The 23,773-nt window shown below is 37.4% G+C and overlaps 1 protein-coding gene across 1 annotated transcript in view; it reads left to right on the forward strand.

The window, feature by feature from the left end:
* Positions 1-13,106, forward strand: part of LOC145766608 (mannan-binding lectin serine protease 1-like) — a 60,355-nt gene extending 47,249 nt beyond the window's left edge. Inside the window, exons 13-15 of the mRNA XM_082578323.1 lie at positions 4,595-4,806; positions 5,422-5,636; positions 12,549-13,106. Of these exons, the coding sequence (XP_082434449.1) occupies positions 4,595-4,806; positions 5,422-5,635 (426 nt within the window). The 3' untranslated portion in view covers position 5,636; positions 12,549-13,106. The remainder of the gene's footprint in view (positions 1-4,594; positions 4,807-5,421; positions 5,637-12,548) is intronic.
* Positions 13,107-23,773: the final 10,667 nt, after the last annotated feature.

A 23,773-nucleotide genomic window follows, 5' to 3' on the forward strand; every position in this document is an offset into this window, starting at 1 on the left:
TTTCTCTGAACAAGTCTCTTGCACAAAAATCCGTTTTGAGTTCTAAAAATTCATCTTGTAATTTATCGTGAAGGTTTTCCATCAACAATGTGAATGAATTTCGTATGAAATGAAGCTCATTGTCATAAATTTCAGGAAAATATCGAATGAATTCTAGTTCAAATGCTGCGAGATGTTGCAAAATCAATTGTTTTTCCAACTCTGGAAGAACTTGTTCTTTGCCGTCAACAACCAGCACCCCTGATAATTCTTTAAATATGATAACATGTTCAATTGTTCATTCTAACTTTTTTCTTTCAATTATCAAGCTTGTAGGTGAAAGTTTCCAAAACATCTTTAAACGCTGAGCAGTACTGGCATCTGTTGCTGGAAGGGCCACCCAAGCCAGGTTGGTCGAAAGGTAGAGGCCAGACAAAACGTAGTCCCCCGCGATTCAGGACAGCAGAGCCTTCTAGTAGCCTACCTTAACACAATCTCCTAATGACAGTGACATAAATCAATCACTCTCCTCCAACCTGCCTTGAGCCAGCATGAAAGCAGTACAACTTGTAAATTCACATGGTATCAATATGTCAATGGCCCATACATACAGATAACTCATGTTGATGCGCAATCTGCTTTGAACAGATATGGCGATTGGATATATACCGTACATTGGTGTGTTTTTCCTTGCATTTTCAGATTTAGTCCATTCAATGGACCAAACAAATCAACCAAATAAGCAAGGAATCTAATCCATCTGTCATCATTCAGCAATGCAATAAATTCCAATTTTATTTAAAGGTCAAAAAATAATTTAAGCTCGTCTCTGAGTTCAAACACTCGCTTGGTTACGTTTCCTCTTGAAAACGATCGAGTATTTGCATGAAAAATAAGTAGGTCTACGTGATGGTCTGGTCTACTACGTGATGGTAGGTCTACATCAGTTGCTTAAATAATCTGGAGTTAATCTAATAATAATTTCCAAATTAACTCTCTAGTGTAGGCCAACTTACTAGGCTTAAAAAGGTTTCCAATCTTAAAACCAAATTCCCCCCTAAAAATTGCAAAATTCCCCCCTAGTGGGGAATTCCTCCCCGGTTGGGAACCACTGCCCTACTAGATCACCATGCAGTTTGAAGTCCCTACCTTTAGCCATTTTCGAGGTTTTAGGGCTGCAATAGAGACAAGCGGTTGATTTTATGTACAAATTCAAAATGGTATAAACCCTTAATGAATTGCCCCAGCCTAACAAAGTAAATAGTTTTGGATAGCTTGTTTCCTCCTTTTTCCAGCAATATATGGTTTGGTGGGGTTTGTGGGTGAACTTTTGTGTGTGTGGTAAACTTTTGTGGTGAACATTCCATCATACGACACTTGTTATTTATGAAGTGCCTTCTCGAAACAAAACCCACGAGAATCTCCAAACATAGAACACAAGTGTCGTATGATGGAATGCTGTCAAACGTCAAGAAGTTTCCTCCTCTTGGGAGAAGTGTGAATCGTTTATTGCTTTCTGATTGGTCAATTCTGCCTAACGACAGTAGGTTTGACAAATACTTATCAGGCAACAGTCTCATTGGTTTAATACGAACCGAAAATCGAAAAGACAAAATCGAAAAGACATCATGCTTATTTTGGGCAACCTATACACACCGTTTGAAATTTCTGAATGGATCTAGTCTAACAGGTCAAATAAACCTCAGGACTTTTTCTGTTAGAGTAAACTCATTTTCAAACTCAGCGACCAACTTTACCCCAAAAACAATTTTTTGATTATGCACCAGAAAGTTGGTTTCAAATTGTTGACCTGTGTTACCATTTCCACCCTGTAAAAAGTTGAAAAATGTTTTGGCCGACATATCAACTTATACAACTGAATTATTTGCTGCAATTGAAGTATGGTCGTTAAACCCATTGCCCTACTTCAGTGGGAGAGTATATCAGATGATATGTAGCTTACAACAAGTAGGATAATCCTTAACCCTCCGTCAGGCGCAATGTAATTAGTCACACGTACGGACGCAATGTGCCTGTCAGACACAAGTTAAAAATCATTGTTTAAAATAAGGATTCGAAATGAGCGCGCTCATATATGCCGATAGTTAGTTGTTATGCTTTAAAAATACAAATCGTTTGAGGTGGTTTTATCCTTTTATTATGTTTTTAACGAAAGAAAAAGTGTCTGAGAATAATTTTCAAAATGTTATGCATCTGGCAGATTGTTTCACTCCTTTGGCTCGTTTTCAAAGCAGGACTGACAAACCAAAACCGCATGCTCCAAACAAAGTGCAATGTGGCATTTCTTGCATTCGTATCTTGAAAGCCTTCTTCGACCGTTGTCTGTGGTACATGGAGAGCATCTTCTTCTTTTAGGCATCGAACCTGCAGTGTTTCCTGCACCTTCACTTTCTACCTGTTCTCCGTTGGACGGGCGAAATTTTTGCAGTCTTGTTTGAAGGTTCAGTCGCATTCCCACTGTTTTCACGCTTCGTCTGGCTAGTTCTCCTGCAACAAGTTCTTTGGAGAGCATCTTCAAAAATATCCTTCTTCTTACAGTTCCTAAACCATTCCCCAGATAAATGACTTGACTGTTAATTCCAGCTACATTGAGCATGGTAAAAAACACTACCATGGGCCATCGCTTTATGTTTCGAGCTACATTGTATGTTGCACACATTTGATCTGCAGTGTCCACACCACCTTTTGTTGCATTGTAAAACGTGATTACAGATGGCTTTTTCTGCTCTCCTGAGTCAGGGTCAATTCCTTTGTCTACATGAAAAGTAGACACAAGAATGACTGTTTTGTTGCGCTTGGGAACATATGACACCAACGTGGTGTCTTTCTGAAAGCCAAACACTCTTGAGAGCACTTCCCTTCCTTTCGAGATAGAAAATTCAGTTGGCAGCTGCCTTTTGTTTCTTTTCAGTGTACCCACATTAGACAACTTTTTCTCCTTCAGTTCCTGCACAAGGTCTATGTCTGTAAACCAGTTATCTGCTGTAATGTTACGGCCTGAACCGGATATACATGCAGTCAATCTCCTTACTACATCTGTCGGTTTGTTGCTAATATTGTATGGTCCATCAGGCTGTTTGCCAGCATATATCTCCAAACCATGTGAGTAATACATCTTTGCGTCTACAAGAGCGTATATTTTTATGCCATACTTATTCGGTTTCGATGGTATATACTGACGGAATCCACATCTTCCGCAAAATCCTGCCAGCATCTCATCTATTGTTGTGTATTCTCCAAGAGAGTAGTTTTTCTGGCAGTTGTTTACAAATTCTGTGAAGATTTCTCGTATTGGAGCAAGCCTGTCTTCAGCTTTTCTAGCTATCCTAGTATCACGATCATCAAACCGCATGCAACGCAGCAGGAATTTGAATCTCTTGATGTTCATGAACAGACCGAATTTTTCCACTCCATCTCCTTCTGTTCCCCAGAGCTCTTCCAAACTCTGTCTGTTGGCTCTGTAGGCCCCAGCTAAATAAAGGAGTCCTATGAAAGCACAAATTTCAATTGCATCTGTAAGTTTTACATCCCGTTCCCTGGCATATTTATTTTTGATAAAATTTATGTACTGATTGGTACAAGTCACCACAGTGTCTAAGATGTCGTCTGTAAAGAACAACTTCCAACATTCTGCTGCAGATTTTGCCAGCCTTGCGTCTCCTATTGGCCCTGGTAGATGTCTGATGAGGTTGTGAGGCCTTGTTCTTAAACTGACTTGAAATGGATCTTTGTACCATTTAGTAGTTTTATCCTTCCCAATAAAGTAATTGGTTCCAGCTACTGAATCGTCTTCGTCTGTTTCTTCATCGCTGGAATCTTCCTGTTCCGTTTCAGAATCCTCATTTCTTTCTTGTACATCATCTTCTGAGTCAGTATCGCTGCTGTCCTCAAAATCTTCTTCCTCATCATCGGAATTTTCCAACAGATACACTGCGTCATCAAGTCCAATCAGTCTATTACTCGCCATTTTACTTTAAAAGCCTACATAAATTATAGAGTAAGCATAAATTAGAAGTAGACATAGGTATATGTAGAAAAACTGCACTATCGGGCGCAATGAGCCTAACAGAAACCGCAGTAAAATATACAACAAAGTTATATTGTATAATTATGGCAACGCTTTGTTACGACATACGAAAGTAGGAAGTCTCAGACAAGAAAAGCAAAGGTAAAATCTTAACATTTCGTTCTCTGTACAGAAGCAGTTTCCGCTCGGCCAATCAGAGCGTAAGATATCCGAAATTACGTCAGCCTTAGTGCCTGACAGATCAGTTGCGCCCGACGGAGGGTTAAAAATGTAGGAAAACTAGTCTGTCGCCATTAGCGTATCCCAAGGGTGTTACCAAATTGTTACTGTATTAATAAAGCCCGCGAATGTAGTAAGCTAATAACCTATATACCTAAATGTAAGAAAAAATTTACAACAACATAAAATTAGCAAATGAAACAAAAATTGAAATATGCTGTAAAGTTTTGTCATTTTTATTTGAATTAGAACCTTACGATTTTAACATTGGTGAAACAGCTTGTTAAAGGTTTTAGGAAAGTAGCAACTGCATTTGGTTTGAGCGCTGACAAAAAGTTGATGTTTTAGCTGAAACCTGGAAATTCTTCGGGATGGATTGCAGGGTGGGGGCAGTATGATTACTTTTATATTTCCTACGTGCTTCTCCACACTCAAATTCCTGCAGTGAACAACAATACATGTTGGAAAGAATTTCGACGTGTGGCAAAAGCTCACTCCATCAGCAACTTTGATTCAAGATATAAGGAGTTATCTGACAAAATGTTTTGTGCCGGAGACAGGTCAGATTTTAAATTGCCTCATCTTGATAATTTCATTTTGAATGAACATGCACAGCACTTTAAATATTTGCTTAAACCACCACCAACAAAAACAAAGTGTAACTTCTGCTGAGATATAGCAAATAAAATAAACCACTTTTTCATGATAAATAACTTTGATATAATGAAAGGTTTCTGTAAAAAATAGGTAAACTTGAACACGGCACTGGAAACGGTGGATGTTCAACTGTTGATCAAGATTCTTATTTTGTCTTTCAATAGCTGCAACGTTTTCATGATGAATGCGAAAAAAGTAGAAAAATACTCGTTGTTTTATTTCCTCACTGCCTTTTCGCGCACCATAATAAGGCGTATCATCAGAGAAAATACCGACAAAATAAAATTTCGAAATTGTACCATATGCAGATAAAAATACAATATTTTTGATTAATAAACAATAAATAGAGTGGTTTCCTATCTACTTTGTACTGTACGTTGGATAACATAAAACTTTCAAACAATTTAGTACAGACCGAAACAGTTGAAACAAACGAAATATTCAAGACCAAATTAAATTAGCAGAATGTTTGAAAATGTTTTCTAGCAAATGCATCTTTTCTACGTCCATTGTTGCAGTGAAGGAAACCAAGGTGCCACGTGCAAAGGAGACTCCGGCGGATCGTTCATGCAAAAACTCCCGAGAACAAAGAAATATTACTCTCTTGGGTTAGTGTCCTACGGCCTATCCAACAATGAGTGTGGACGAAGCGTGTCTTACACAGTGTTTGCGAAGATTGATCTATCCATTGCTAATTGGATACAAGGTGTCATTGCAAGCCCTCCATCTTAAGGTTGGTGGTGCAGTTTTCATTGATGAAATAAATTACAAAGTTTTCAACAATACTATTCACTGACTAACAAATTCTGAGCTTTGTTCTCTTTATTTCATTCAAATCTAACTAGCATAGACTATTTGAAGCAATGTTACAAGCTGATTTACAACTTTTATTTCTACTCATACAAGATATAAAATGACAAAAGGGCATAGGTCTAATGTTTTTCTTCAACTATACAAACACTGCAGCAAAGTTTTTTTTCTTGCAGCCTACTCAATTACTTTTACATAAATTTTCAACATTAACATTGTTTTGGGCCAATGTTTTTAATTCTACAATTTCCGGTTTATAGTCTTATCAATATTTTGCATTGCGGTTGGAACTATAGCCCGTTGGTTTACCCTTTATCAAGGCTATAGTTTCTCAGGGTGGTGAAATACGTAGATTACGGCATTTACAATAAGTTTAAAAGCTATTTTGATGCATCCTTGTCCCAGGATGATCTGGTAAACACGTTGTTTTTAATATTTTGCTGCTGGTTGTTTAAGGTTTGGCATTTATGACGCAAAAACATAAAAATTATTTCAATAATTTTCAGGTTGGATGTTAAACAGTTCCTCATATCGAAATCAACAATGTCAAGTTGATTATGTTTTCTCTTCAGAGATGTTACTTTGTGCTATTACTATACAATAGGGTGTACCATTTTGCAAAAAGTTTTTAGAAATTATTGCGGCTATGTATTACAGGTTTCCACTTTTCTTAAAAAGTATTTTGGTAGAGTTTCAGAATTTTCCCGCCAAAACTGTGGTTCTGCCGCCATTTTTTCAAAATGGCGGCCAGATGAGATATTATGAAAATCTGCAGCCTTAAACTGGCGTAATGTGATCATATAATATGTCGATTACGGGGTTTTTGGGGTCGCAGATCACGAATCTGAAGTCAAAAACACTCTACGACAACAATTTTGCAAAGTGAAATTTTACCACTTGAAATTTATGGTGAAATTTTGCAGACATGGACACAACCTGACCAAGAATACCTCACCCCAGAATGAGCATTCCTGAAATATTGTCAAACTGTTGAAATAACAACACGATTCATTTACAAACAAATTGAGTTAATCACTCTCAAACACGATCCATCGCTGTTTCTTCTGCATGCTATTCCTTATGCTTCAGTCCTGATTGATTTCAATTCCCAGTATTTCATCAACACAATAGCCTATCAGAGTTATGCAAACACTCAATTTACTGAATTTTTGACGAATTTCTTTAACAATTGAGTTTGTTAAAGAAAATTGTAATTTTGTAATTTTGTAATTTGAGAACTGTTCTCTGTGCCTTTGCACGACAAGCAAGAGAGCTTGCCGGTGGCTTTCGTCAGAACACCTGTCAATAAAATGAGTGATTAGCTTAATCCCGCGTTCCACAATATCGTTGACCATCCTTACCTTCAAAACGAATTTGCTTAGTTTAGTTTCTTATAATCACTGAAATTTTTCCATTCTGATACTGGCATATTGTTGCCACTCTTGACCAATAAGTTCCAAATTGCTTTCCCAATTGTTGCCTCCAGCAATGTAGCCTACAAGTACCTTGCCACTTCCCTGAATTGACGGCAGTCGTATCAAATACCTACCATCAATGACACTTTTCTCTCTCCAGTCTTCCACCAATTTTATAACGGCCTGTTCCTGGGATGATCTGGTGCCGTCTGGTATCTCATGCACTCCCAGAAGCTTTTATTTCTGCATTACCTTCATCATCAAAACTAACGCCAGATACATATACACAGCACTGTTCTGATGAAACATTTCCTCTCATTTTCAGAATCTTACCGGCCCAGTGAATTATTGCCAAATCAGGGGCCTGGAACTTATCTCTGATAATTAATTTGGGAATGAGAGGACCTATAGTCTTATTAGCCAGTCTATGAGCTGTTGTGACTGATATTAGTATCTTCGACTTGTATGCCGGATGCTTGAGCCACATAGCGAACATTGTTCTTTGCCGATAGCTCATCCAAGTCGATCAGATGTTGAAGGTATAGGCTAGGCGACATAATACCAATTTTCTTTTCCATTCAAGAGTTTTCCAGTTGTCACTGTCACTTTCTGTTTCTTCATCTGTACTTAAGTCCAACTTCACGGTTTTCAGATTGTCAGCAACATCCTCTTTCTGTTTCCTTTCACCAGCTGCACTGTGTCGTTTTTTTCTAGCTCAGTCCCGTCTCTTCTACAGAGCATCTCTGCCCAATGCACAACCTACAGTACTTGATCTCTCTGGAGCTAATTTTTCAGATGTATCAAATCTGTCTCCCAGTCAATAATACCGGAATGCATGAGAATTGATCGCGAAGTAGTCTTACATAAATTCAGAGGATCCTTGAGCTTTTCTTCCATATCACGCAAACGTTTTTTTAATGAATCACTATTATTCCTCTTACGCCTAGAATCAAGTTCTAGTTGATACCAAGTTTCATACAAATTCTTCAGATGCCGGTCTAGTATCCGCATTTTTAACAATAACCTTTCACGATTACTTCTCTGTTCCAGATTGTTTCTCGTTTTTCTTACCAAATACCTAACCCACGCCAAAATGATGTTTCCATACCAGGGGAATTTCCTCCCTTGCTATCACGATGGATTGGTTGATCGTTCTGTGACTTTCGTCTCTGAGGAACAGCAGCCTAGCAAGAACGTCAGAGCTTTTAGGAAGCTTTGGAACACCTAGTCTTTCGCTAGTGTTCCCAATGAGGAAGACCTTTTTTTTTGGTTTTTGTGCCAGTGAGCGATGTGCTTCACCGGCCGTCTCATTCAGTGGCATTACTGATCTGAACCTTGTAACTTGCGTACGATCACTAGCTACTATTCGAGTCACTGAGCTAATGATGATCTTCATCGTGTAGAAGTAAAGCATTTACCCAGTTGGGAGAGTTCACTTCGGCTTTTCGAACTTTTTGGTCTGCCGTGGGGTACTCTGTTGCCGTCCATCAGTTAATAAGCAGGTAGATTAGTAACTAAGTACAGGCTATAAGCTATACTGTGGACTAGTCAGTAGATTTTCATCGGATGTGAAAGTACACGAGAAAGTACATGTTAAATTTTCCCTCATACTGATTGATATATTCACACCGACTAGAAAAGTTTATGCATAGCCTACATGCATTTCAAGGTTAAAATGACAATAAGATGCTCTTTTCATGTAAATCTGCAGTCCAAAACAGTGTGGTCACATCTATATGTCAAAATTCACTTTGCAAAATTGTTGCCGTAGAGTGTTTTTAACTCCAAATTCGAGTTCTGCGACCCCAAAAACTTCGTAATCGACATATTATATGATCACATTACGCCAGTTTAAGGCTGTAGACTTTCATAATATCTTATCTGGACGCCATTTTTTCAAAATGGCGGCAGAACCACAGTTTTGGCGGGAAAATTCTGAAACTCTACCAAAATACTTTTTAACAAAAGTGGAAACCCGTACTACATAGCCGCAATAATTTTTAAAAACTTTTTGCAAAATGGTACACCCTACTATACAACGCCACGGTAGAACATCTTCTTCCTTTTTAAATAGGTCAACTTATACTCATCACAATAGCATCACCGGAGCGTATGTTTTGATTGCATATTCAAATATAAAGTCTTTGAATATATTTGTTTCTTCTAGCTAGGGTTTGAGAAACGGGATCCCGGTTTCTGGAATTCCCGAGACTTAGTGGTTGTTTGATTTCTGATTTCCGTTTTTTTTTTTTTTTTGAGTAAAAATTCCGTTTTTTTTTAAGCAAAAAGTCAGGATAAGAATAACCAAATCCAGCTGGTTCACAGCGGTTAAATAATAAGAAGTGTTTTTATTTGCGCCTATTGCGATAACATACAGTACACTGCGATCACAGATGCGATTCAACAGACAACAGGAAGCAGCGAAATGACCTAGGCCAGGGGTCACCAACTGGCGGCCCGCCACGCTGTTTTGTGCGGCCCGCAGACAGTACTAGCGCACAAGTATAACCAAAAATACTTTTCTTGAGAAGTTAAAGAGCATGAAGGCAAAAAATACTTTCCGAAAAGCATATTTTCGCTTTGCATAACTTACGATTCCACCGACCGACCAATCACATTATAGTGCAAGGTGGGAGTTGCTTAAAGTTATTCCAATGCAATGTCCAGCCACTTTGTCCCAGTGGTTGATTAATTAAAACGTCTGTTTTTGAATTTCGAAAATGTCTGTGAGCAAAGGTTTGCTTATTTTAAGTTTGTAAATGTCCTGTAAACACTTAGTGTGGGTTTCATCGTTATTGGGTCTCACGAGCAGTGTTCCTTTATGCAAGTTTTGTTGGCAAAATAGGTCGGTGTGCCAACTCAATTTATATGTATAATGAATTGGAAAAATATTATATATAAATTTAAAGACTTTTTCTGGTTGTATTATGAAAATATTTAGCTTAGTAGGCTACTGCAAAATGTTGTTAATCAACAATTCTTGCCATGCTGATAAGCACCGCAAGTGACATTTGACTAATAATCAAGGAAAGACGGTTTATACACTTTCACAAAAAAGGATGAAAAATCAACTCATTGCTTTTTTATCGGGAACACTGTTCATAAGTTACGATAGAAACGTTTTTTCGGTGATTTCCACAAGCGTTTGTTTCATGGTGCCTGATTTCTTTCTCCCTGTTATTAGAGCCTATTTTTCGCTGATATGTTTGCAGGTCACTATTGTTGCCTGTATTGCAATGTGTCAAACATTTCCTTGTTTACTGAAACTGTTAATGGCTAGATATCTTTTGTGAAGCGAAGTGACAACACCACTCTTTGCTTGGCGATGAATATTCTGATGAAACCGCTCGCCTCACTATACGTGCGCAAAACAAGTGGCCTCGTTTATTAGGCAATGTTAAAAAAGTCAAAAGTGTTGAGGAGCTTGGCTTGGCAGTAGCGTTGTTCGACTAATTTTGTTGCTGCGGTATTCTAAGATTTAAGAACATGTAACGTTGGATGCTGGGTACGAAATGCGTTCTTTTCTAGCATAAGAGTCAACCTACCTAAAATTTTATTAGTGCGGCCCGCCACAGCTCTCCTAAGTACCAAAGTGGCCCGCATGCAAAAAAGGTTGGTGACCCCTGACCTAGGCTATAGTCTTCGAGTCAGCTCGAAGTCAGCTAATAGCCTCTCTGAAAGGCTTTAAGCACATATTAGGCATTTCACACACTCACCCATACTGTCCGGCACAGAGTTTAATGATAGAAGCCGGCTCCAAACCATGATAAAGCAAGAGATTAGATTACTGGAAGCTACTGGATAAAGACCAAGCAAACTGGAGCAGCTTTTCAATGCTTCATTGAGCATCCCACCAACTCAGTGGAGGCAGAACGAAAATTTTCTACAGCAGGATTACTTGCCACCAAACTGCGATCAGTTCGTTTTGTTAATTCAATACAAGGGAAGGCAAACAGACATGCGGGGAAAAACGGACACTGCCTTTTTGAAAAAAGCTTCAAATAATAATAGTCATTTTTTCTCTATCTTTTAAAACTACAGTACTTAAATGAATATTTCACACAAAAAGTTTGAAACTTTTATGCCGCGCTCGGCGGCAAAGAGGTCGAAATAGCTTTCTCCGTGGGCTACTGTGTTGTAAAAACTTGTCTACTAAAATGTGGTGAAATTTAGGTGTACTTTGAAAATTTCTGCTTTTTTTAAATTTTGAACATTGGTGGACAATGAATCAATTTCCTCTAATAAAATTAGTTTTTTTTTACATATTTTAGTTTTTCTTATAATTGCAGACTTTCTTAGGTAGCTTGTTTGGGGCAAAACAAACGATGAATGATTGGGGCAAAATGGACATATATCGATATCACTTGCAACACAGCCCAAAAGAAACAGTGGTTTTAAGCATAATTTTTTTTTCAAACCGATATCTATTGTTTGTTTTGGAGTTTGTTTGTCAAACACTGTTTGACAAGAATAAGACTAGTGATAATCAACCAGACCAAGACTTGTTTAGGGTCTGAGTATGGAGCGGTTTGTCTGACCGCAAACCTCTGAACTTTTTTGATAGCAGACTACAGTATCAATGTTGCTAGATGCGTAAATGATGCAATAAACTTTAACATAATACAGTGAAAGTTAAAACTACTTAGTAACACGTATAAAAAATCCCACATGAATCAGATAAAAATTTGGTAAAAAATGATGCAGTTCAAAGTTTATTTTTATTTATTTATTATAAATAAAAAGTATAAAACTAATTGCAAATTTTGCGGCTTTTTCAGTACTGCTGTAATTAACCTCGGCCTTGGGTGTGACGTTGCGATTCTACGCAAACTACGTCAACAATTGATAGGCTTAATAGCAACAGTCACTAACTTATTACAATTCTTAGGCCAGCGATCGAGTGGTTAAAAGTAAAAGTTAGCAATACCAACTATATACCTTTACCCAGGTTGCTTATAGTAATTATTTTTCGCAACATCATTGATCAAAAACTTTATTTTATTCAGGTACACAAAAAGTGATCTTGAAAGTGATCTTGATCTTCAAGATCACGATCTTGATCTTGATCTTCAAGATCACATAGTTTGGTGATCTTGATCTTCAAGATCACCTATTCTTGGTGATCTTGATCTTCAAGATCACCAATACTGGTGATCTTGCCCATCTCTGGTTGTAGTAGATTATTCATAAATTATCACCATCGATAATGATCTTACCAGGTTTATAGGTGCTGATTCAAGATTCAATCAATTGTTGTCATTTATATAACAGTACAACTCATAACCAACCATTCGGTATCGTTTATTGCTTTCTGCTATACTGTTTGTAATTTTTTTTTTATCTTTGCTCGAACGTTAAATGATACTTGATATTCAAGGTCTTTCATTCTGAATCATTTTAGTCAGTTTATGCAATTGCAGTTCAACTCGGCCATAACAATGATACTGTAAATAAAGGGGAACAAACAAGAAAACGACATGATGAACTTTACTGCGTGCTAGAGACGAAAATGAAGGTACAAAGCAAACACAAAAAGAAAGCATGGTTACTACACCGACACAAAAAATTAATGTTTTGAAATAATTTAAACTAGGCTACGTAGTCCAATTACTTACAGTCATTCAAAAATAACAACAGTTGTAACCCAAATAGTCTCCATCGCTTTTTGTACCAAGAACTATGCGTGTATTATTATCATTGTTTCATTAAAATACCCATTGGACTGCGGTTTATTGCGTAGTCTAGGGCTTTTAAAAGAAAATTTGTTACAAATAGTCACTCTGTGTTGGTTCCGGCGAGGAGGGGGGTTGAAAGGCTTGATTGGAATAACAAGGATAGGGGATTGTACAACTTGCTGATTCGAAAGAGGAGATTGGCCGGTGCGAGTTTTCTCTGGGCATTGAATTGAGTTTGCAGCTGGGTCGACTTTCAAAAACATTTATCTCTTCACCTATTACTGTAATTTTGTTGTCTCGAACCTTGCGTCTGTTTTTCATGCACTGATCAAGAAACTTGACACTTCTTGAACTTTTAAGGAATGAGCCTGAAATACATTAGGACTCAGTCTTGGTTTGTTTATGAAAGTTACATTTAATAAAGAAAATACAGAGTACATTAAACAGCCACCATTTTAGCTGAAATAACGGATGAAGGTACACTTAGCTTGATACAGTCGGCAAGGGTAGGCTAAGCGAGAGCAAAGAAGGTTGAAAACTTCTCTCTTAGAGTTTTCTTGTGTAGGCTTCTTTCGTTAGCTTGTGAGACAATTTTATTGGCGAGTGTATTTTTAATCACCAAACTTCAGAAATTCTAACAACGCATCACTAACAATAAACCTTACCAATTAAAATTTTATTCAACCACAGACAAATAGTTAACAAAGAATTTTAACAGCTACTTGGCATTAAATTTTATTGAAAGGAAAAACACTTTTACTTCGATTGCTCCTAAAATTTTAAATATGGCAGTTTCTGCGAGATTTGTCTGTTGTCACATTGATGATAGTTTGAAATTTGCATCAGCAAGAATAAAGAACACATCACAAACGAAGCAATTAGAAAAATAATTGAAGTGCAAGATAGATGGGCAAACAATTTGGCAAAACAAAAGATGAAATTCACGGGTCGTAATTTAAGAGGATCGCCAGGACAGCTACATCAATTGGTTGTTGAGGGTAGGATGGAAGGAAAGAGGTGTAGGGAAGAAGGAGACAAACTTGGTTAGATGATGTAAAACAATGGGCTGACTTGTCAAGCATTGGAAAAGCAGAAAGAGTGGCAAAAGAACGTGACGTGCGGAAGCAATTGACAGCTAACCTTGGCTCGCAGACGACACATGATGATGATGAAAGAATAAATGCAGGGTAAAAACTTACGTTTTTTTGAAACAAATTGGAGATTTTGTCATGTTGCTAAGATATTAAATATCTTAAATCTTAAATATCTTAAATATCAAATTTTGAAGCTAAACTCGAAAACATGCTATAAACACCACGATACCTGGTTGGTCAGATGTTCGACCTGAGCACAGGTGCTTGTAGAGGTTCCAGATACGCCGTTTGCATACAAACGCAAATAGTATGAAGATTCCCTGAAGTGGCACTGTGACTTCAAACACGTACCTCAAGGGAGCAATATCAGAAAAGATTGAAGACAAGAAGCCAAACGCCCATGTGAAGCCCATCACTGTTGACATTTTAACGTAGACAAGGACGTTAACTTGGGCCAAACTTAATGACGTTTTATGTGATTTAGTTGAGACAACGCTAAGTCTCGGCTGCTTTGTTGAAGGACTCTTCAAACCAGGTGAGTGGTTGGAATGGCTTTCCGAAGAAACTTCAGGAAAGACAAACACGTTGTCGTCGCTTGCTGTTGGGGTTGGAGGGATCACTCTTAAAACAATAATTGTAGTTATTGCAGTACGGTGTTAATAAGTTTATAGCATTTTTATCTAATGCAATTGATTTATCTATTGCAATTTTTCACTAATCCATTGCACTAATGCAATTTTTATCTAAATTATAAGTTTTGAAAATGTCACCAACAAGGAACAGTTTGGATAGCTATGCAAAATAGGATAAACTTAATGATTTTAAAAACACCAATCACTTTAGCTGCAACAGATGCAAAAGCAACATGTTATTATATATCAATAACCGTGAAGACTTTCATCTGATAATAAACTTACTTGGGAGAGGTTGGGGACAAAATGCTTTTTCTACGATTCTTGATGTCCGTCGTACTGCTATGACGTCGTCTCCGAATGTTCACTTGACGTATCGCGCGAATGGAGAACGTGAAGAACACGGTGTTGGCGATGAGAATAATCGCAAGAGGCACGCCAAACGCAAGAACGTTTGAGAGAGGATTTGATATCCAACAGACCGACATAGATGGATCATAGCGATAGCCAAAGTGCATTTCCGGAAATCCAAACTCTGCCACGGCACAGCAGGCAACCACGACTGCAGGCATACCCCACCCATAAGCCATGTACTTGACAATAATCCGCCTAACCCGAGCCGAACGACCGACGGTTGAGCTATGAGTGAGAAGGGACCTTTGAAATGTTTGCCTGATGCCTGCCAAATGTAACACCATTTGTAATTGAAACACTATTGTAGCCTATGCAAAATAAAAATCTTATACATTTGTGATTAATAAGGTTTTAATCTTCTAAATCTTATTAAAAAAAATTATTTCACTATTGTATGCAAAAATGCAAATGTAACGCCATGTATCTAATTATATAACACTGCTGCTTGCAATATACACGGACGTTCACCATCTGCAGCAATACATTTATGTCACTTTTAGTCATGTCTTCTGCGGAAAAAGTTTACAGCTCGGCACAAATTGTTTTGCAAATAAAATTAGTAAACAGCACACCAATGTTGTACTGTACTTTAGACATTTTGAACCATACATTGATAAAATGTAGTTTATAAACAGTGGTTACTGCTGACCCTTTTGCGGAGGACAGATGCCAATCACATCGTTTATTTCAATAACCTATTCAGAGCTACTACAGATGTAGCCTACATTAAAGTTAATCAAATTAATAAAACCAATAAAAAAAGACAGAGTTACCGTTTCCGAACGTGAGCCATACATCAAAAGCCATTACATTGTTCCAAAAAAATGTAGCCAGATAAAGATAATGCAGGATCATAGCAATCGCTGTGCAAGTGGAAGGGGGGTCAGTCAAGGTAGCCCCCACAGAGAAGGTAAGCAAAGCAGCAAACAAGGCAGCTGTCAAGTTCATTGTGTTCCATCCCGACACAGACCGTAGTTCACTGAGCAAAGATGTTATGCGCAGTGCTGTATTCGTAGGGTATACGGCGGTATACTCTCTGCTTTTTCGAGCAACTATAGTATACCCTCTGGTTTTCCAAATAGAGTGCGTATGCTATCCTTAGGCTACTGATTCTTGACAACTATCCTACTAACTAACTACTTAAGCAGAGAGTATACTGCGTATACCGCCGTATACCCTACGAATACAGCACTGGTTATGCGTGTAAACTACCCATTCAAAACAAATTGAAACTGAACAATAGAAGCGTAATGCTTTTAACTGATGTTTAATAAACTTCAATTAATCCAATGAACAAAGCAATAAGTTTAATGTCTATTCTAGCCTACTGTATGTTGGCTGCGTAGCCGAGTGGTGAGAACGTCTGTGCGACGTTCGAAAGGACGTGGGTTGGACACGCGGCTGTGTCTCGGCAAAGACACTTGATGGCAAGCCAAACTGAGGGGAGCAGCTGACTGGAAGACTATTATGTCCTTCGCTGCTTTCTGTCGTCTGTTGTATCGCATCTGTGATTGCAGTGTAGCCTACTGTATGCTATCATAATGGGCGCGCAAATAAAAGCATGATTATTATTATTATTGTTGTGAAAATTTATACTAATTTATATTTACAGAAACAAATGTTGATTGGGGTTTTTACAAAATTCCTATGTTGTGCGTTTTCAAATTTAGTCATATTCTTGATATAGTTTTGACCCCTCACCTGAACAAGCAATGAGTGAAGAAAGTGAAAAATAGACACGTCAGTGAAACGACGGTGAGCCCAAACGTCACCCAAGCCATTATGACGTCAGTAAATGTGGCAAAGGGTTCAACTTCATCTGTACAAATAAAGCGCAAATTAGAAGGAGCGTCATAACTACAGTTTTTTAAGTACCTACCAGTGGCGGAGCTTGACTCATTTGATTGGAGGAAGGGGCACTCCAGAAGAACCAATATTTAACTTGAACTGAAAGTTCAGGTATTGTAGGCAATATTTAATCTAGAAAATTTGAAATTTCCTCTATTATCTAATAAACGCATCAGTAATAAAAGCTGGCCATATTCACCTGTCTAGTTTGGTCTATTTGCAAACTCATATGAAATGCATAATAAGAAAAAACTCATCGCAAACAAAAATGAAACATATACGCAATTCTTCCAGGGATAATTGATCTCCCTGAAGTTGACAAACGGGTTTTAAACAAATAATTTGTTGAAAGTAGCCTGCACTTACTGCTACATAGTCACAAAGTACTAAACATTAAAGATTGAATATCGGTCTACAATTTCGTGATAGGCCTAATTTGTTGAAAACAAAGTTTGATTAGTTTTGCTCAAACGTTATTAGCCTACATTGATATAAGCTAGAGGTGTTTGTAATCAATCAAGACTAAAAATGTATTAATGCAGAAACTCATAAAACTACCTTCATGTTTAAGGTTAGTAAAGTCTGCACGTCGCAAAACTTACACCACTCATTTTGAACATAATAACTTTCTCTGACAAAATAAAAGACGCAAAACGAACAAAACTGATCAAAAGACGATAATGATGTTATAAATGCGTTTTGGTAACATAGTTTTCAAAAACATCAACTTCATTATTGACGTAGGCTATTCTTGGAATATCACAGCTATTTGTTTAACTTACATTCAAGTTTGAATTGCACAATTTAAGTGACTCAGACCTTTTACCCTTCCACACCACATATATTTCATAATTTAGAATATTTTAAAAGTAACGATATAATTTTTTTTTAAAGGGCAAAGAAACCCAAATTAATTTTTGCGAGTTTTTTGTTTAAGCGTGACGTCATTGTGTACAACATGCGTTTCAGAAAAAAAAAATCCAAATTTTGTTGCCGTCGTCTCGCTAAGGCCGCTTTTGTTTGATCCACGTTGGCGTGGCAGCGCGAGCATCCCGCCGTGACGCTGTACGCTGTGACGTCATAAGGTACATACAGTATTGTTCGAATTAATTGAAACTGTCAAGAAAACAGGCTGAATTTGTGTATATTTGGTTTATTGCGATAATTTAACAGATGTGTATAGTTAATACCTAATGTGGCCTCCACCTTCTTTCAATATTGCACAAACACGGTTTGGAACAATTTTTAGGTGTTACAAGGTCAAAGCCTGCAACACAGAACAGCAGTGTAAAAAACATCAACTGTTTTTTTCGGGTGAAAACCGAGAAAACCTTTACATTGCGGCATCTGAAAGATCAGGCCGCGAAAAGTCAGAACACAAATGCCCTGGAACAGAAATAGCTTTCCAGTTTTTTTGGTTGGTGGACATATTTCCGGATCCGTTGTCAGCAGGACATTCAGCAGCTCTTTAACCTAACCTTAACAAAACGTTAAGTGAACGTCTTTGCAAGAATTGTTAAGTTTCATTTTAAAAGCATTTATCTTCAGTTTGTTTTCTTGACAGTTTCAATTAATTCGAACAATACTGTATGTACCTTGTGACGTCACAGCGTATAGCGTCACGGCGGGATGCGCGCGAGGCCTCGCAATCGTGGATCAAACAAAAGCGGCCTTAGTGAGACGAGGGCAACAAAATTTGGATTTTTTTTCTAAAACGCATGTTGTACACAATGACATCACGCTGAACCAAAACACTCGCAAAAAGTTAATTTGGGTTTCTCCGCCCTTTAAGAAAAGGATAAAATTTACTGCAACTTCAACACCACGTTACTGCTTGTTATCTTACAACAAAAAAAGTTGGAAATGTTACAGAAACAATTGAACTTACTACTTCACGAAAACCTACCTGGCTCCGAGTTAGGGACAAATTCGTCCAGACAAACCGCGTATCCTCCCTGGTATTCAATGTATTGGTCAGGATTGATCATCATGTCCCGTTGTGTGAGCCATAAGGAACCGTTTGCAATCTCTGTGTACTCGGATGTGTTCAAAGGAAGATAAATGTCACAAGGATTTTCGATGGTTGCATTCTAAAATATTTTGCAAAAGTCTAACGTAAAATGAAATAGAAATAATCGAAACTAACAAACATGTTATGGTACTGCAGAATAACAATATGGCATAATCTGAAAATTTGTAGATTTTTGGGAAGTGCGCTTACTATTAGTTTTCGGGACAGCTTATTGAATTGTCTATTGACGCAGTTTCTTATTACTGTACCTTGAAGCAGACAACAGCCCGTGATTTCTCCATGTAATCAACTTCAATTCCGCTTCCATTGATTGTTATTATCCAATCCAACAACTGTAACATGACAATCAAATGAGGCGTTAAAGATGCTTGAATACAATTATCTGTGTGTCATCATAGCATATATGCCCATCCTCTACCACACATTTGCATTCGCAACAATATTTAATTTCAAACAAGGAATTGATGGAATCTTTATCCTCAGACTGGGAAAGTGTCTTTGAGAGTTTGATCCTGGCAGTTTCGCATGCTTGTTAAAAGCTTTGAACCACTGACGCAGGCTCAGTCACCGTGTTTGACAGACTAAAGTTTTGATTTTCTTGAAGTGTTGTTGTCGGGAAATTATTTCAATCACTAGGTACCTCAAAATGGAGAGCAGTCCTGAAATGTACACATCCCGAGAGCCAAACCAGCGTCGCTGGATCTTGAGACGGCGCCTAACCACGGAGATAACGAGGCAGACATTGAAATAAAGTAACACTCTTCTAACTGATCATCATCATCACCTGAAACTCCCCTTCAGAATAATCCATGTCTGTTGTGACAATGTGAAGCATGTTTCCCCCAGCTGAGAGTTGGTACTCGTCGCTTGTATATTCTATTCGCTCAGTCCCATTTCTGGAAAGCAATTGCTTGTAGCCTACCACGTGTTGATGTCTAAGAGATAGTCTCAAATATAAGAAGAAACTGGTCAAGTTGGCACAAAAATAACTTAAAGATGCTATTGGTGCAATCAACAGTGTGGTTACGTTGTCATGAAAATTCTAGAAAATTAGCTTTCTGTTGATGGAAACAAATCAATCATACTTTAAAGGGGAGCCTAAAATCGATCTAAACCAGAAGTGCCCAAATTTGTTTAAGCATGAGCCGTATAGGCTACAGCTTTGTTAGCTTTGTTCTAAAAGCGACTGACTGACACTTGCAAAGGTGTGTGTTTGACATCTACCGAGTTTAGACGGTGATGTTTGTGGTAAGGCGCTTGATGACATGTTTGAAAGACTTGACTGCTTCGTTAATGCTGTACGCCGCATGCAGAAGCGTGTAAACCGCCAGGGCAGGGAGACACGGCTGATTAGGTGCCCAGTCATGTTCGTCTGAATATTGTTTATTCACTGTTTTAAAAAAAAAAAATGCTGCTACAGAAGTTCGACATCAATACAGGTAGCTTCATAAATCATCAAAGGCCGTAGTGACTGCTTCTCAAACCGTTGGGGGCGCACGCATATTCACTTCGCGCAGCGTTTTTGGGTTTGAAATTTCATATAAAACATTTATTCTAAATTCTGTTTTTCCATTTTTTAAAATTTTTCTCGCTTGCTTTGCTTGCTCAACCACCTTTTATTTCCGTTACCAGCGATATTGGGCATGCATAGTTTCAGAAGTGCAATAAAGGAGTCAAATTTTTTTGTGTCCCACAAATAATTAACAAACTTATGTAGCCTAATATTTCGAAGTAAACACTGCTCACAAATAGCTTTTAATAGCTTTTAGTTAATTAGCAATTAAATTGATAATTTTCGGTGTTGATAGAGATAAGCTATAAAATGAAATATAGGCGACAGTGAAAATACTATGGATGAAACAAAGATGAAGACACCTTACAACAGATTTTAGAAGTTTTAGCCTGCTATAAAGGCTGCACCACACTATAGGCTACACAAATTTCCAAGAAATAAATTATTGAAATCCTTCTATGGTCATGAATGAATTCTTTCGATATAATAGACAAACTTAAATGTTAAACCATACCTTCTAGTCAAATCCAATTTTAGTTTAATGAATTTGGTTATATACAAACCGACCTGTGGTTACATACAAAGTGTGTATCGAGATAAAAGAAAACATTACCTATCGCTCCAAATATGCTTAAAAGTGACCAAATGTTTGTCAAAATTTTCCTGGTAGACTATCCAACTTTACTTTTTCGGGCAGTATGCCTCATTTTTGCATTATTTATTTATCTTTTAAATTTTGCTTTGTTAAAACTCTGGTCCTTGCCCAACTTTTTTCCCAAATCAACTACTGCATTGGCAGACTTACTTTTTTTCTGTTAAAACCTTGAAGTTGTTTACTCTTTGCTGAATTAATGAATGTGAATTTTTTCCCTGCCGTACATTAAATAAGTTTGCTGCCATAACCTAACCCTTTCTTGTCCTATGTTTAAGAGCTATCAGTAAGCATAGGGGCCCACTAGTGGATTTCGGTGGGGGGGAATGGTGTTCACACGGCCCTGGCCGCATGACAGCCTACCTGCATTTTCATAAATACAAAAACATCAAACCATTAGACATTTTGCTAGATATAAAGGTGCCCATAGATCTATTTGCTTACCTGCACTGCAAAGCTGGGTTCGGTGAGTTCTTCTCAAGCACAAACACGCTATAAGTGTCCATCGTCATTAACAACTCGTTGAAGCCGACAGTTCGACAAATGTATTCAATCAGCTGAAAGGAAATCAAGATCAGAATAGTGATTATTGTATTTGAATAAGATACTGCTGTAGCCGGCTTTACGCTAGAAAAACCTTTATCAAGAAATTTGACAAATTTTCGAATCTGACATTTTTTTTACTTCATATTTTCCACCATTCCGCTGCATCCACAGTAAATGAAGGATCCTTGTATGATTCTCTATCACACCGAGAAACCAAAACAGACGTAAGAGAATGTCTTCTTCATTATTTCTTAAAGCAGTGTGTGTGCCAATTGCGTGTTAGTAAACGACATGTTTCATTTTGGTTTATGAAAAGTAAAATGATGAATATCATTGACTAGGAACGAAATTATCTTGAAAATCCTACATGTCGTTTTGAAGAATTTTCACGAAAATATGAAACGCAGACTAAAGCATTTGATGTAAATAATTCCAGCAGCCTAAAGGCTGATTATTATCATCAACAAAATAATACTCAACATTGATGTTTTCCAACTTCATTCGATGACAGGCGAAGTTAGCATACAAGCAGAAAATAGTATTTGTTTTGTTTTACTAACATTCCGCGTACTATTAAAAAATACATATTCAGTATCAAAGATTAAAATTCGATCTTATCAGCTTTGTATTACACTTCATGGATAAACGAATTTTATACGAAAAGTAATAGGCCTAAGCCAAGCTTGCCGGTTCCGCAGTTTTCCCACGGAATTGGGCTAGTTTTGTTTTGAAATCGTAGAAAAAAATTTAGAAGTGGTGCAAAAATTTAGCAGCCGCAGTTTAGTTTCGTTCCATTTTTATCTTTTTTTTTTTTTTGATGTTGACTATATTTTCACAACGTCACAGTGTAGATTCTAACGATCTGTATTAGCCTGATGGGCTTGTTTTATCATATTATACTTGTGGGCTTGTTTTATGACTTGCCACAATTGGGTTACTGTTAGGCTATTTTACAGTAGCAATTGGGTACAAAATTTCAAAAACATCTGGCAGCCTCGGCTTAAGCTATGTGCAAGCTACAACAGAGAAGCATACTACATAATAAAAAAAAAATACTGACTTGAACAATGTCCTCTTGAGTGTAGTCGTTAAACTCTAACACTACAAAGGAAATGGACAATTTCAAGGTGTCATCTGGTGCATTTTTGTCCTCTGGCTCACCATCTGGACTGCTGCTTGCTGAGGAGAAAGCTGAGAAAAACAGAACGAATTTATTCATTTAGTTCGTTCAAAAGTATATTGATAATGTCCCTATAAACGACAACTGAAAGTAAATTAAGTTAAACGCAGTAAAAGATTAAGCCCTGATATGTCGATGTTACTACTAAAAAGTAATCGTTGTGATTGTCACGATTTTTTCTATCTCTTATCAGGAAAAAGACTCGAGAAAGATTAATGACGTAGTTTATTGGCATATCAACAAAAAACAGTCAAATAAATGGTCGAATAGTTCTACTTGTGAAATGATAAATAAAAATTCTTGACGATTTTAACAAATACTTCATCATTTCCAACAAATAATCAAAAAGAACTATGAACAGCAATAGATCCAAACACCTGTAACTCTTATATTCGACTTAAAGGTACTTCATTCACAACTTCTCATGCAACTCTAATCTCGATCACAACTTGTAATAGCACCAACTCTCATCTACTCATATTCAATAACTTCCTCTTCAATTTCAATCTCTATCTATACCACTTACGCAAACTACGCCACTATTTATAGCCGATTTGTTTTGACCAGTAACGAAAGATAATTGCTGGAAAGATTCAATTTATTTTTCTTTGTCGGAAAACAACGGCAATGATAAAGTTACCAATAGTTTACGGGAACAAAACTAACAAAAGGAAACGGCGGCACAACCAAAGACGTTTAAAACGTGCATGCGATGTAAATTTAAAGGATTCGTCGATGAAAGTAAATTTACCCACGGCCACCAAACCTAACAGTTTAAAATAGATGAATTAGTTAAAAGAATCAGTTGGCTCCACATACCCAAAGCAACTGGAGGTCTGACAGTTGATAAAGCCATGCGGGGACGACTGAACCTTACAACCAATACTAAAAAAGGAAAATCAAAAAACAAGAGCACTAAGAATAAACGTAGGGTGAGCTTATTAGGCTATACAAAAAATTATGTACAGTGTTTCGTTTTTAAATAAAGTGAAGTGTTCGCCGCAAGACAGTTGCCTAGTTAGTGTTCCTTTTTAGTCTTAAGTATGGTATAAACTAGTA

This window comes from Aplidium turbinatum, chromosome 3, assembly GCF_918807975.1.
Source record: "Aplidium turbinatum chromosome 3, kaAplTurb1.1, whole genome shotgun sequence".
In the NCBI taxonomy this organism is placed as follows: domain Eukaryota; kingdom Metazoa; phylum Chordata; class Ascidiacea; order Aplousobranchia; family Polyclinidae; genus Aplidium; species Aplidium turbinatum.